The sequence below is a fragment of the Uranotaenia lowii genome, chromosome 1, assembly GCF_029784155.1.
Source record: "Uranotaenia lowii strain MFRU-FL chromosome 1, ASM2978415v1, whole genome shotgun sequence".
Classification (NCBI taxonomy): domain Eukaryota; kingdom Metazoa; phylum Arthropoda; class Insecta; order Diptera; family Culicidae; genus Uranotaenia; species Uranotaenia lowii.
This window is the reverse complement of record NC_073691.1, coordinates 207,288,023-207,304,734: the sequence shown is the minus strand read 5'-3', so window position 1 is coordinate 207,304,734 and position 16,712 is coordinate 207,288,023. Positions and strand designations below refer to the sequence as shown.

Genomic DNA, 16,712 nt, shown 5'->3' with positions numbered 1-16,712 from the left:
CAGACAATTCCAGACTTTTGGCTTAGGACATGAATTGTTCTAAGAAACTATGAAAATTCAAAATGGTCATGGTATAATATGGCAGAAAATTATTAGAATTTATGAATTATGAATGCAGTTGTTGAAAGCTATGATTAATATGAAATTCTTCGAAGATGTATGTGAATTGAGAGTCAAACAGAACACGTAGCTAATAGTGTCACAAACTATTAGTGCCTATCTGCAACATTGTGATCCGGTGACCAAAAAAAAAAAGGTCATCACCTTCCCAAAAGCAAGGTATCCAAACTTTTTCAGACATTTCCAGACATTTTTTCAAAATATTCCAGATTTTATCGAAAAACAGTTGGCAACCCTGCTGGCAAGGGCCAAACATTCGAAGTTTAATTTTAGTCCGTGTTTTAAAGGCTAAAAGTCCTTACCAAAGTTCCAGTTCGGTTATTTCTCATCTCAGTTCCCTTAACAAATGATTTATCATGAGCAGTAGGTTGTTAGCCTAAGGTCCCTATCCTGCAATGACATCTTGGACTTAGCTGGCGGGAGCCGCCTTTCATATAATCAGTCGTTCGATCCGAAACAGACGCTGTTTGAACCGGGCCTGGCCTGAAGAACAGACGCGTACGGAGTCCCTATTTCAGTTAGCATGAGAACAAAGCATCCACCGGGGTTGGGTACCCGATCTCCTCTAAGATTTAAGTTCTTTGAGTATTTGTAAAATCGTCAATACATTTTATTTTTGATTTATTTATTGCTAAGAAGCTGTTTTTATAAACCCTATATAAAGGAAATGTGAGTTTAATCAATTATCAATTATATGAAAGAACCAACCACATGAATTGCCAAAACAGCTAGGATTTTTTTTCTTCATTCTTCTAATGGATTTCGAAAATTCAAAGATGTCTTTTGGCTTTTTCGAAATGCTTCGCTTAGCCCGATTGACTACTCATATCCACCTTAAATCATTGAGCTCGAAAAAAATTAACAGGTTGTATAATATCCATTCTAGTGGCACATAACTTTTTTTATTTGTTAACAATCTATACATTTCGAATTTCATGATCGCTGGCGTGGCAAAGTAGAACAAGTTCCACATCGCCAATGGTTGCTACTTCGTGATTAATCGAAGCCATCAATTTTGCACAATGTGGTGCTCGAGATTAGCAGCTATTCTCATTGTACAAAACTGAAGCTCTCTCTTTTTTAAAATGATTAATAACGACGCCGGCCACGTCCTAGTAGTCAATGGGGGAAAAAGGAGGGAATATTAGTATGATAATCTTAAGGTTCAACTAGCAACCTCTTGCTCCTACATACTCCAAAAATAATTCGGCAGAACATGCTATCTTTGTCTGCCCCAGGTTCAATTCAAGGCGTCAACAACTTCAAAATTTGAACGCTGAAAACATAGTGAGTGAAATGTGTCGCGACGAGCAGTCGTGGCGTGCTATAGTCGACGAAATCTCGCAAATCATGCGCGATCTGATAAGAATCAGGAAAGATGATGAACGGAGAGAGCGAGATAGTCAACCAAATTTGACAAGCTAATGGAAGGTCTTGGGCCTCGTATGACACTTCAATTCAAAAGCAACGCGATCTTAGGGCGCAGTATAACCCTAATCTGGACTCATACGTGTGGTGGGACTTAAGGGTCTCACGTCCTCAGCTACGATCTTCCCTGCAGCAAAAGGAAGCGGAGATACCATTCGGGGTGGTTGTGTCGGGATTCTAGCTTGGTAGTTTCTCAATCGGCAATCCTGCGGAAGTGGTTGCTGTGACGGGCGCGAGTTACTTTGAAAGCGTTACCTAACCGGCACACGTTTCGGGGTCTTCCGTACCAGTCTGAAGTTAGAGGCGATAGAGGAAAAGAAGAAGGAGAAAAAAAATAAAACAGAACGATGATCAAGGAAAAATTGAGGAAAAATTGAGAAAGAGGAAAAGGGTGAGATGTATAAGTGCATGAGCACAGTCTACCCCTTGATGTAGTATCATAGGGTGAAACCAAGGGGCACATCTGGCACACGAAGCCCAAGGTGGTTTTAGTGGGACGAACAAACTCACGGCAGCAAACACCCGGCTGTTATGGTTAGAAGTCAAATTTCCATGTTGTAAAAAAAGAAAAAAGAAAAAAAACTCCAAAAATAATTTGGAAATAGTCATAACCAGATATAAATTAGTATCACCAACTATAGAAACCGTATGTAAGTCTGAGGATCTCCATTCATGTATGGAAGGGGTTGTGTAAGTTAATGAAAGATAGTGATCGATACTGAACCGATCAGGAGTTCAAATTGATTTCTGTTTGTAATGTGTCCTTTTTATGTTCACTTGACACTTTAATCAATTTGTTCGCAAACACCATTATTTGTGCAAGTACCTTAGGATAAGCATAACTCTCTCGCAACATTAATACTTTCTTCGAGAGAGTCTGAAATAATAGTGTAGTAAGCCATTTTAGAATTAAGTAGAATAGATCAGTACCTTGAATTAGAAGCACGGAATTTTACTTCATCTCCAATAAAGTCTAATTGAATTAAGTCCAACTAAGCGACTTCTCAGTAGTGGATCCGAAATCGGCAATTGTGGTAAACAAATCGCAACTATAACGTGCATACTGTGTGGTGCTTACTCGCAAACCTACCCCAAAGAGGAAAACAAATTCTTCCCCCAGCGGGTGAACAGCTGACTAGTGAAGTGCCGAAGACTTACCTGGACATTCTTGCTGCTGGTGGATGCCGTCGACGAGAGACGGGAAGAAATACCCCGAAATCCGAACCCCCCATCGGCCGAGCCCGAACATTTGGTCCTTCGAACCGGATTCGAGGACAGGAAGCTCATCTGAACCAGCAGAGGAATCATCAATCGCCATCTTCCGAGCGCCATAGCAGTTGTGGTTTGTAGATAATCCACACCAAGGTAGGCCCTTTTGTGATTTACTCACCGCGGATCAGATCATTTTGGCCTATCTTTCACTTGGCCAACGGATAACTTTGTAAATTGGTAAAATTAACCGACACCGCAATAATAACCAAACAATCGATTAGAATCAAAACAAACGGAAATCTTCTACAGTGCCGTTCGAATGTTTTGAAACACAGTGCAGCACAAAAGTTTTGCAACAAGGAAAAATTAAATAACTTTTTACACTTAATTGCATTTTGTGGCCAAAGGTCGGTTCAAGGTGGAAGTGCAAGTGCATTTAGGGTGGTGCACTCTACAGTGTCGATCAAAAATACATCGACACTTGAAAAATTGAAAGTTTTTAAACAAATTGGAATTTACTTCCAGTGGTCACTGAGACACTGAAGAATTGCTGAGACGCATTGAGACAAGTTGCTAGACTACAGTATCGTTCAAAAGTATAGCAATATTTCATAAATTAGATTTTTTGAAAAATTTCAAATCACTTTCGGAGTTTATTTTGTGGCGATTTTAACATTGCTGGGTGGCGTTCATACAAGTTGCTGAGTACAGTACCGATCAAAAGGATAGCAACATACACTGAATAAAAATATTTTGGCGATTTTTATTTATAAAACACATCCGAAAGGTCAATCGTTGGTGGTGTTTCCGATCGTTTTTGGTGTCAAAAGTGTGATTTGAGTGGTGTTGAGTGATGGCTAGCAAGGCGGAGAAAAAGTTAGCAGCGGACCTTCTGACGAGACGACGAGCATGTGCCGAACGAGATGTGGTGGAGAAGTTCGTAGCGGATTTCACCTATGAACGGGACTGTTGCCAGGTTGCGGTACGTTTGGAGGCGCTCAACAAGTGCAACGAACTCTTCTTGAACGTGCAGAACGACATCGAGATGGGTGACAGCGAAGAACGGTTCGAGACACATCTGGAATTCCGGGCGGATTTCGAGGATCGGTTTTGCAGAGCAAAAGGTTTCTTGTTGTCCAAATTGGAAAGTAGGGAGCATCCGTTGAGTTCGACGATCATACACGCATCGGCTTCTCACAGCATGTCTTCAAGCTTTCATCATCGTCTGCCAAAAATCGATTTGCCGAAGTTTAGTGGAGATGAATCACGCTGGATCTCGTTCCGTGACAACTTTCTCTCGATGATTCACTGCAACGAGGATATACCAATCGTCAACAAGCTGCAGTATCTTTTGCAGTCGCTGGAAGGAGAGGCAAGAAAACCGTTCGAGTCTGTGGATATCCAAGCCGATAACTATGCGTCGACGTGGGATGCATTGAAAAAGCGGTATGACAACAAGCGTTTCCTTAGAAAAGAGCTTTTCCGCGGCCTATACAACCTTCCACCCCTTCAGCATGAGTCCGCACAAAACCTCAACACACTCGTTGATGATTTCCAGCGACACGTCAAGGCTCTTGGGAAGTTGGGCGAACCGATCGAGCATTGGGACACTCCGCTCATCTTCATCCTGTCAAACAAGTTGGATTCGGCGACGATTCGTGCATGGGAGCAAGATACTCGACAGAAGGACGAGGTGAAATACGACGAGCTCATCGAGTTTCTCATCCACCAGGTCCGGATGTTGAAATCCGTGGACAGCGATCTCCAGCATCGTTCCTCAGTGCCCACCGTTTCCAAGGTGGCCGGACAAATCACGAAGAAACCAGTTCCCATCCGATCTGTCGTGAACACAGCTACGTCCGAAACTCAATCCAGTACTTCGCCATGCCACTGTTGTTTGAGAACACATCCGCTTCACCAATGTCCAGCATTTTCGAACCTGTCAAGCTCCCAACGACGAGAGTTTGTGACACAGCACAGTCTTTGCTGGAATTGCTTTCGCGCAAACCACCGGGCAACATCCTGCAAATCTAAGTTTCTGTGCAGGATTTGTCAAGCAAAACACCACACCATGTTGCACGACCACCAAATATCACATCTAGAGCAACTCTCTACTGAGGAACCACATCCCGTACAAGCGAATCCAGGCCCCAGTAGATTGCTTAGCCCCCCAACAGTAAATCTTTCCGTGCATTCTGATTCAACCGTTCTCTTGGAGACAGTCTCGCTGTTAGTAGTCGACCGATACGGCAGAAAGATCCAAGCACGAGCTCTACTTGATTCTGCAGCGATGTCAAATTTCATCACCAAGAAGCTGGCGAACGAGCTCGCCACCCGTCAAAGGCCCGTGGACATCTCAATTGCCGGAATCGGAGAGTCAGTGAAGCGCATCAAACACAAGTTAGCTGCCAAAATCGTATCCAAGAACAGCGACTTCTCCACCACACTCGATTTCCTCGTCATGAAGAAACCAACATCCCATCTTCCCACATCCCCGATCGATACAACTGCCTGGAAAATGCCAAAGGTTCCATTGGCGGATCCTCAGTTCCACGTTCCAGCAACAATCGACATGATCATCGGTGGAGAATGTTACCACGAGTTCCACACAGGCGTACGCCACTCTCTTGGTGATAATTCTCCGTTTTTGGTGGACACCCTCTTTGGCTGGACAGTTTCTGGCAAAGTGGATTCCAGCTCCACCACCGCACCGCAAGCGTGCTTCCTCTCCACCGTTGATCAAACCCGAGAAACGATCCCTGGGGAGTTCCGGCCAATGGAAACCGCCGATGGGAGCCTGAGAATGGAAGCTGAACCCTCCACCACTCAAATCCACAAAAAAGGATGCATCGCCCGCCATTCCCGGCCCAATAATCCTAAAACCACCCTTGGAGATTTAAACACGAAGACCACACAACGAAACTCCACCAGAAATGGACACCATCAAACTACTGAAAGTATCACCCAACCCAGAAATATGCACAACAGCGATCCTGTTGAGGACGAACCACACTGCTATCTGCCACATCACCCGGTGCTCAAGGAAGTCAGCAAAACCACCAATGAACGCGTGGTATTCAACGCATCCTATGAGCCCAATTCAGGGTACGCGCTCAACGATATGCTGCTCGTCGTTCCCGTCGCTCAACACAGCCTGCTGTCCAGTACTCCTCTAAGCGCATCCAAGGTCATCGATGAAGGAGAAGGCGCTGCCTGTGGATCCTGCTGCTACGTTGTCCCTTTGGCCAAGCAGCCCTCTGTTACCGTTATGGAGTACTGTGCACCTGTTCTGCCAACAGAACCGTTCCGGATACCCCAGCGGTCGAAGCCGCCACCGCATCGTTGGAGAACTGTCGCTGCTAAACGCGCACCGGTTATCCAGATTGGTACAGACGGGCACAATGTGGCCAGCAATCTGTCCAGCATGTTCCATTTCCCCGATAAGCGTCAGTGCTACTACGACCCTACACGTCAATTTTCGTCCATGGAAAACTGGCCCTGCTCCGCCACCTTGCGGCCACTAAGTCGCATTGCAAAGCTTCATCCAAGTCGAGATGGAGTCGTTCCTGTTTTAGGACTGGAGACAGCCAAGCGAGATGGTTGTCAGAGCGGTGAATCGGATTACCATCTTACTCATCGCCAGCAGCCAAGTCGTCAACTCTACAATCGACCAGAGAAAGCTACAAAGACCGGTAGAGCACGCCGAACATGCTCAACGCGCTTTTAGAGCGCTAAAAGGTGATTAGCGTTCCTGTCACTTTACTTCAACCGTTCGATCTACCGGGTCTTTGTTGTTTACAGATCTTTTTTAATGCTGTAATATCCGCCATCTGTTGTCAACGAGATCAATCTACAAAGACCGGCAGAGCACGCCGAATGTGACTCAACGCGCATGTCGAGCGCTAACAGGTGATTAGCGTTCCAAATTGTCACATTTTCTCGTTCGATCTACCTGGTCTTCGTTGATTTCAGATCCCTTCTCAATCACCACTCTTCCTCATCATTCTTTTTCGCCATCGAGTATTCATCGCCTTTTATCAAGCCAGTCCTAAGCAGAATCGTCCAAGATCGGTAGAGCACGCCGAACGTTGCTCAATGCGCTAACGGAGCGCTAATAGGTGATTAGCGTTCCTATAATTTTTTCTCCTATCGTTCGATCTACCGGGTCTTTTGTCGATTCCAGATCACCCACAATACTTCGACGCAGAATCTTATCATACACCATAGAAGACGGCCAAATCCATCTATGGAGAAAGCAGAGTCTACAAAGATCGGTAGAGCACACCGAATGTTGCTCAACGCGCTAGAGGGGCGCTAACAGGTGATTAGCGTTCCTATAACCTTATCCTCCGTTGTTCGTTCTACCGGGTCTCTTGTCGTTCACAGATTCTGCACCAGTTCCGATGGCGACGAAGTTCTTCGATGCGCGACGTGTCAACCGTATCTTCTGGTCCAACCGGATGAGTTCTCAGCCGAGTGATCACCCGGGTCCCACTATCGATCCCTAGTTCCGACGCTGAGTCGAAGCAGTTTCCTCGATGAGCAACATACCAGCCGTGCCTTCGAATGCAGCCGAAGAAGCATGCAGCAACCCGTTGGGCATATGGGTTATTGAAACGATCGCCAGCAGTTTCAAGGTGGCCGGAATGATCGATACTGAACCGATCAGGAGTTCAAATTGATTTCTGTTTGTAATGTGTCCTTTTTATGTTCACTTGACACTTTAATCAATTTGTTCGCAAACACCATTATTTGTGCAAGTACCTTAGGATAAGCATAACTCTCTCGCAACATTAATACTTTCTTCGAGAGAGTCTGAAATAATAGTGTAGTAAGCCATTTTAGAATTAAGTAGAATAGATCAGTACCTTGAATTAGAAGCACGGAATTTTACTTCATCTCCAATAAAGTCTAATTGAATTAAGTCCAACTAAGCGACTTCTCAGTAGTGGATCCGAAATCGGCAATTGTGGTAAACAAATCGCAACTATAACGTGCATACTGTGTGGTGCTTACTCGCAAACCTACCCCAAAGAGGAAAACAAATTCTTCCCCCAGCGGGTGAACAGCTGACTAGTGAAGTGCCGAAGACTTACCTGGACATTCTTGCTGCTGGTGGATGCCGTCGACGAGAGACGGGAAGAAATACCCCGAAATCCGAACCCCCCATCGGCCGAGCCCGAACAGATAGAGATCAGGGTCCATTTTGGTAAATGGTGCGATCATGTTCTTTCTGTACCTCCTATGCTCCTAGACCTTTCCTAAAGAAACTCCTATTCCTATGAGGCATTCAATAAACGTGCAATACAATATAACGCATTGAAATAAGTTATCATTCGTATTTTTACCAGAGATTAGTTTCGATAATTGCTGAACCTGGGTGCATTTGAACTTTTAGTCAAACAAGCTTATTTCCATAGATAACAAGAATTGGAATTTTTGCAACAAACTACGATTTGGTTTTTCCAAAATTTCTCAGTTCAATCAAAAATAAGATAATCGGATCATTTCACTATTTTAGCCATCCTTAAATATAAGAATTGTTTCTACTTGGTAAAAAATATAAAATATTTGTACGTCTCGGTGGTCGAGTGGTAAGTGTGGTAAGATGGTAATCGCTGGTCCAATGATGGCATGCGTTCGATTTCCATCTCGGTACTGGGTGTTGAATGTTAATCTTAAGTTGTTCATGTCATTTATTCAATCTGTAAAGCCTAAATCGGCTAAGACGGTGTATGTCTCTAAAAAAAATCAACGCACATTCTTATTTGAGGTTAAGAATATATCTCAAATCCCTTCGCGGCACTACTATTTCTCCGTGAAAAAAACAAAAGCAAAATGGTTATAAAATAATAACAAAATGATTATTTTGATGATGAAAAACAAATGACTGATCACGATTATATTTGAAAAATCAATTTATGTTTCATTGAGTTCGAACTGCAATACCTAAGTGCAGTTGTTTCTAATGTTTTTTTTTATAATACCGTCAAACGGGGCAACAGCGAGGTTCGATGCAACATTTATATAACACTACATTGAATCAATTTTTAATTTAATGTAATGTAATAAAGTTATCTTTTAATGATAACAAAATGATGATGACATAATTTCTCGCATCTTAAGCTAGTTGTCTTAAGTTTTTTTTTATGTAAAATTTGAAAAATCGAGCAATAAATGTACCAATTTTAACATTTTTTGATGCCGAAAAAAACTTTACCCAGTATGACGGATCGGCTTGATAAAATTACCTACAAACTTTTTACAGGTTTCCTCATGTTATACCAACATTGTTGGTGTAAAAATATTTTTCGAACAATCACCCAATTTTTTTAAATGAATATTTTTAAAATTCAGTTAGGTGTCTGGGGTTAAATGCAACAAAATGCAAATCAAAGAAATACCTTGTTAATCTCGTTTCCATGTGCTGGAATATGAATGTTTTGCATCATGCGTTTGTAAACATTTAAATTTCATCCATCCAAACATTTATTTTTATGATTTCAGCTTGTAGAATTTTTCGTAGTATTATTTAACCCCTAAATGTATGCAGCATCCTTATTTTCGGAAAAAATGTGATAATTTGTTTTTACAGACCCAAAAACTACTGCAATTGGTGTTGTCATGCGTAATGGTCTTTAAGGCATCGCAAATATATTAAAAACTATGAATTTTCGTACGTATTCATAAGATTTTTCATTAAAAACAAAGTTTGTTGCAAGTTACCCCATTTTCGAAGGAGTGTGAAAATCGCATGTTTTTAGAAAATTAAAAATAACTGAAGAAACCAATAATTTTTTTAACTACGTCAATTTGATGCCCCAGCATCCTTAAAACTTTTGATGCATAAAGGATACGATTAACTGTGAACATAAGTTTTTTAGAAGCCATTGAAGTTGAAAATTGTTGCATATTGCCCAGTTGACGGTATGTAGCGGCCCACCATACTCCCCCACACCGAAAGGCTCATTTGAGCCTCTTGGTAATGGACGCTACTGTTCTCAGCACGTCTGGCAGCAATAAAGCATAACAAAAACACGAGCGAAATTTTACTCATGCTGAGAACTCAAATGTTTTAACTATAGTGCAAGGAAATGTAATGATAAAAATAAATCAAATACTACATATGGGTCTCAATGGAAAACAGATTTTCCTTAAAGAGATCCACTATTTGATTTTAATGCTTCTAAAAAAACATTAAATTGAATAAGTAATTATAATTTAAAAAAACACAAAAAGAAATCAAATTACTACAAAATTCACAAAATGTAATTAGAAAAGAAAAAAATTGGTAACTGATCGACTTTTTTAACGATTCAATCTTCTTCTAATAGCTGTATTACTTTGATTTTGAATGTGGAACGGTTTTTCATGGTTTTGATTTCATTAGGCAAGGTGTTGTACTTAGTAGGACCAATAAATGAGATTCTTTTTTGACCTAAGGATGTCATGGATCGGCTTCGTTGTAGAAAATATGACTGACGAATGTTATGAGTACGCCAACTGTATTGCGTACTACAAAATGAATGTTTTGATTACTGAAATAAGTGTGTAAAATGTCATAGACATATATTATAGTTTGTAAATCACAAAGTTCGTTTAACGGAGAATTTTATGCGCTCTTAAGGAATAGAGCTGCTGTTGGATAGGAAAGAGCAATGGGAGTCTATAAATATTTTTCAAACATCTGTTCTGGAGAGGTCTTGTAAGTTTTACAATGAGACCCTTTCCCATATCATAATATAATAGTTAATATGAGAGTGAATAAAAGCAAAGTAAAATTTCAATAAAATATGTTGAAGCACCATCTCGGTAGATTCCTAAATATTTGAAGCATTTTACCCTATCAATAATATTTTCATTTATCGTTTGGTTATTATTCGGTAGTAATCTTTCATGTGAAGAATGAAATAACATGTACCTATTTGGTTTTCGTATAGTTGAGTGAGAGAAGGTTAGTTTTAACATACATTTAGATAACAATTTCAAATCATTTCAAATTGTTGAATGATAATATCAGTTGATGCTGCTGATTCGAAAATTACTGTATCATCAGCGAATATGCGTGCTGAGCTTTGTAATGGTAAATTACAGAACTCATTAACATACAACAAAAAAAGTAACGGACCTATATTACAACCTTGTGTTATACCATTATCAATATTTCTCAGCACGCTTTTTCAATCGATACAAAATGCTTCCACCCCTCTAAATAACTGTGAAGGATATTATTAGCTGTTCCTCTTATTCCATATTTGTCCAGTTTGGACAGTGATATTTCGTGATTCAATGTATCAAAGGCTTTTTTAAGGTCCTAAAACAATGCTTCCACAATATTTTAGAACCAATTTTAAATAGATTGGAGTCGACTAGTTCTGAGATGGCAACTAGTGTGCTCGAGCCGGACTTGAAACCATAATGCAGCTTATAATTCACGGAGAAAAATATAAAAATTTATCAGTTATATTACGCGTCTACAAGACCATAAATATGATTGTTTGGTTCAGACCCGATTATACGTTGCAACAAATGTATAAATGGCTGATTTGGCGATCGCATCAGCTTCGAGAATCCAACAGGAATTTGTAGTCAATCATTCGTATGGCTGTTTTTACCGTAATACTGCTCCCCATGAACATCGGAAATTTAGATTCAAATATTAATAAAAAATTAATTTGAGCAGTTAAATGCATTGTTTTTCCTTTCTTTTTATAATATAACATACCGTCAACTGGGGCAACATGCAACAATTTTCAACTTCAATGGCCTCTAAAAACCTTATGTTCATAATAAATCCTACCCCTAATGCATCCAAAGTTTTAAGGATGATAGGACATCAAATTGGCGTAGTTAGAAAAATTATTGGTTTCTTTAGTTATTTTTAATTTAAAAAAAACATATGATTTTCACCCTCCTTAGAAAATGGGGTAACTTGCAACAAACTTTGTTTTTAATGAAAAATCTTATGAACACGTATAAAAATTTGAAGTTTTTAATATATTTGCGATGCCTTAAAGGCCATTACGCATGAAAACACCAATTGCAGTAATTTTTTGGTCTGTAAAAACTAATTTTCACATTTTTTCTGAAAATAAGGATGCTGCATACATTTAGGGGTTAAGTAATACTAAGAAAAATTCTAAAAGCTGAAATCATAAAAATAAATGTTTGGATGAATGAAATTTCAATGTTTACAAACGCGTGATGCAAAACATTCATTTTCCAGCTCATAGAAACGAGATTTACAAGGTGTTTCTTTGATTTGCATTTTGTTGCATTTTACCCCACACACCAAACTGAATTATAGAGTTATTTTTTTCAAAAAATTGGGTGATTGTTCGAAAAATATTTTTACACCAACAATGCTGGTATAGCATTAGGAAACCTGTAAAAAGTTTGTAGGTAATATTATCAAGCCAATCCGTCATACTGGGTAAAGTTTTTTTCGGCTTCAAAAAATGTGAAAATTTGTACATTTATTGCTCGATTTTTCAAATTTTAAACAAAAATAAAAAACTTCAAAAAACTAGCTAAAGATGCGAGAAATTACGTCATCATCATTTTGCCATCATTAAAAGATAACTTTGTTACATTACATTAAATTAAAAATTGATTCAGTGTAGTGCTATATAAATGTTGCATCGAACCCCGCTGTTGCATGATGCCCCGTTTGACGGTGGCCCTTATTCTGCGCCTCGCGTGACGTGACGATAGTAGAGTCACCCAAGTCACTCTATTCCAGCAGTCGGTTTAGGTGAGGAACGTCACTTCGGATGAACTTTGTGAGTTCTTACCCTATTCTCGTAGTCACCGTGGGTGAGAATCGTCGTATTCGGGGGACGATTTTAGGTGACAATTGTCGGTACCTTTTCAGGTGGCGACGAGATAGAAATTCAATGAAAAATTTATGAAACAAGGAATAATTTGGCTCTAAAAGCTCAATAACATTAAGGTATAACCATTTCAAAGACAATTTTCACGTAAAAAAAATCTAGAATTGCTGAACTAGTTCGGCAATCAATGAGAATTGTCGGTACCTTTTCAGGTGGTGACGAGATAGAATTTGAATGGAAAATTAATGCAAAATAGATAGTGAAATAGTGAAAAAAAAATTGGATTAAGTTACTTACATTTATTTTAAATATCTGCTTTTTTTTGCTTAATGAAAAATTGTTTCCAAGAAAATTGATGTAAAATCATTGTACCCTTTTAAAAAGTACATTTTTATATATTCAAAGAAAAGTTGTTCTTTAATCCAAAGAATGTTCGCTGTTCCGGTTCCATGAGAGAACTTTACCAATTCGAATTTGTTTTAGTACTTCAGAATATCGAAAGATAATTTCTATGACATTCATCACTTTCCAGTTGGTGGATACATAGGCGATGTTATTCGTAAAATAAATAAAATGTTAAATAACTAAAATGAATAGTAAGGCAAATTTAAAAAAAAATCGGATTAACATCGAGTGCTTTCTATAAACATATTTAGCTTTTTACCTGTTGCTGTTCTAGGGAACCTGTTTCTGGAATATGGACATAATACTCTACGAATAAATTAAAACCGGCCATCAAGTCAGGAAGGATGGTGGTGGAGGACTGTTTTTCAGTGTTGGTAACTATAAAAACTGGAACATCCTGGTTCCATATGAGCCTGGATCGAAGGCTTGCACCGACCCAACCGACAGCTCTAAACGACGATGACCAGTCCGAAACGTTCCTCGCAAAGCAGCTGATCTCGTTTTGCATGCCCGACCGAAATTTTTCAGCTTCACTTTACCCCTAAAATTGGTAAAATACAAATGATGAAATAATCAGTTTAATGTTAATTAAGGTAAAAAATTGTTGATGATGTGAATACTAGCACTTTTTTTGATATCGCAAAAACTTTTTTGGCGAAAATGAAGGCTATCCATCGAATTTCACGCAAACATCATTTTTAGCAGTTTGTAGCACAAAACTAAAACCACTTTACTTACCTGATAACACTTTGAAATTTGGCCTTGAATCCGTTTCTTTATGTACCGATTGATTCGGGCGACTGTTTTCGATTTTCACATTCAATGGTTCTTCCTTCAACACGGTGCAGGTTCCGGACTCATCCTTGAATAATGAAGTTTCCACTTAGACCACACGATTTGGCCCTGTTTTATTTTTAGCAGCTTGCCATTGCCGTAAAATTCGATTGTGGCCTTTTAAAACCCGGAATTCCAACTCGTTTTTTTGAAAATGGATTGTGAAAATCCGAAGCGCGACCAAAATCAAATCAAAACAGAACAATTTCTACCATTTTGACAGATGTGTTCATTCGGTCACTCACCTAGAATGAACCTCTGTCACTTTACCCGTATCGACTCCGGGAATAAGGTGACAAATCTCACGGTGACTCGAAGTGACGTGACAATCGTCACCTCATGCGCGGCGCAGAATAAGGGCCGGTATGTTTTTTTTTAATTTATAATATATTACATCAGTGGCCTATGTTTTCATTTGAGCCATGCAATGTATTCAATTGATGCTGCTACTCCGCCGTTTCCAGAAGGATAATTTTCGAGACTTGCGCGGAAAACGCCATCCTAGGCCTGAATTTGTTTTTTTTTTTTTAACCGAGAGAACATTATAAATATTCAAAAAATATCAAATGACTTACGTGGTAAAATTGATTTGGAGAAATTTTGGGAGATTTCGCTTTTTCCCTTTGCTTCGACCTACCGGGATCAAAGTATGCGCGCTGCAACGAATATGTCCCAGCTGATGAATCTGAAACTGAAAACAACTGTTAGTAGAACAAATCCACTTATAGGGTAAGAACACTATATATTGAACACCATCTTTGGGATTCAACACATTTGTAGCCAATAAACAATAACGAAAGGTTTTTCTGATAAAATTTTGATAGCGTAGCTTAAGCTTATTTCTCTGCTTCAAATCTCTATATTTTTTCGCGGAAATATGTTTTGAAATTATTATTTAAGCCTTTTTATTCAAAATTACTTTTGTTCCAATGATTAAACACAATGATTCAAATATTGAACAGGCAATGTTCTAATTATTGAACACGTAAGCATTGAATATCATTGCATATATTTAGGGGTATTTCGCTCGATAGTATGCCTTGCAGGGGCGATTTTGGTTGAGCTAGCAACCGAGAAACAGTTTGTTTACATTTCCAAACACCAACCGATGTTTGTTCAATAACTGGTACATGCATTTCTTTACGAAACGAGTACTGCAAGATTGAACGTTCAATAATTGAAACATTGGCGTTTTCTGTGATCCAATGATTGAACACTTTAATTTGTTAAATTTTAAGAAATTTAGGATTATAAAGGCTGCCACTCTTCCAGAAATCATTTAAAAAGACTTAGTTGAAACCACTCATATCATTATCTTAGATGTTTATTTGTCTTTTATCCAATTTTTCCCCCAATCAAAAATAGGCTGTTTTCTTCATCCAGTCGAAAAACCATGCCAAAATTTGACCACATATTCAAGTTTCGGGGATTGTGGCTTTAAGGGTCCGAGATTCTTGATAAAAATTTGAACAGAGGTAGAAAATGCTTCAACAGTGGCACAACGAATTTTGATTCATTTTTCTACTGTATATTATTGTTTTAATCGGATAATGTTTTACTAGTGTTCAATATCTGGTACCCGTTCAATAACTAGTGCTTCTACCCTACAACATATTAAACTTACATTTTCGCTTTCTGATGTGTGCTCCAAAAAATTACTTCCACCATCTTCTGTTTTTGTGACATTCTAAAACTGAATTTAAGAATCTTTAAGTTGACCTGAATGAAATAGTCAAATCGGCCATATGTTAGTTTATATTATCGATGAGCAGATAAGAAATCCTCGATAGTCAAAACAACTTCACAACAACGTTGATTTGTTCGTAGATATCGATGTTGATCAAGCAAAACAGTGTTTTGAATTGAAAATCAGTGGCATGGAAGAGGCAACAATGCGAATTTTTATAACAACTCTTTGCAGCTCTGTTTACAGCAGAACTAATCACAAATTCGGTAAAAAGCCACCAAACTATTCCTTATACGCTATGAAATCTCAGAAACTTTGGAAAAATTCGACATCACTTGAACTGAAACAATTGCAAATTGAACAATTTTTTATATGTAATCTCCAATCATATTACATAAAAAAAAGTTCTTGCGTAAATACATTAAACATAGTGTTGTTTTATTTTTTTAGGTAGGTGAAATTAGGTGAACAAATGCATATCAAGGAATCCAGATTTGAATGCCGACAGGCGGAATGCGACAAAGTTTCGACATCCACAAGAGCAAATTTTGTTCACACGACTTTTTCTGTAATTTTCATGTTTATTGAGTGATTTGTTGGTTGAACCCGAAATTCGGGTTTTATACAACAATTCAGTGTGAGGAAAATCTAGCGGTTTTAAATACCTACATACATGAAAGCAATTTCGAAGATGAGTTTTTTTCCATATGAAATCTAAAAATTAAACTTCTCTTTCTCAGCGATGGGTGCCGATTCGAACACCAAAACGATACCGTGCGCCAAAACGGCGGAGCTGATCGACGCCACCATGGGACTGAAAACCAGAAACGGTAACGGAAGCCTTACCTCGTCAGAGCTGACCGATGAGCTGAAGCAGCACGGATCAACCCTGGATCCGTCCCAGTTCCAGAAGGCCCTGTCCAACTGCAACAATCTGGCCCACGAGGGCGAGGTGGACAAAAAGCTGAAGGAAATCGGATCCCACACACCCATCCTGCCGTCGGAGATTGGGACGGATTTCAATTTTAAGCGGGAAATCGTCTGGAAAAATGTGATCGGTTTCGCTGCGCTGCACGTTTGCGGATGGATCGGACTACATTTGGCTTTCTGGCAGTACTGCGACTGGCGAACGACGCTTTACAGTGAGTATTTTTTTTATGTTTGGGAAAATTTTAAAATCTTAGAGATATCTT

General features: G+C 39.2%; 1 protein-coding gene across 1 annotated transcript in view; it reads left to right on the top strand.

The window, feature by feature from the left end:
• Positions 1-16,712, top strand: part of LOC129745364 (delta(9)-fatty-acid desaturase fat-7-like) — a 59,275-nt gene that overhangs the window by 12,565 nt on the left and 29,998 nt on the right. Inside the window, exon 2 of the mRNA XM_055738393.1 lies at positions 16,260-16,661. Within this exon, the coding sequence (XP_055594368.1) occupies positions 16,262-16,661 (400 nt within the window). The 5' untranslated portion in view covers positions 16,260-16,261. The remainder of the gene's footprint in view (positions 1-16,259; positions 16,662-16,712) is intronic.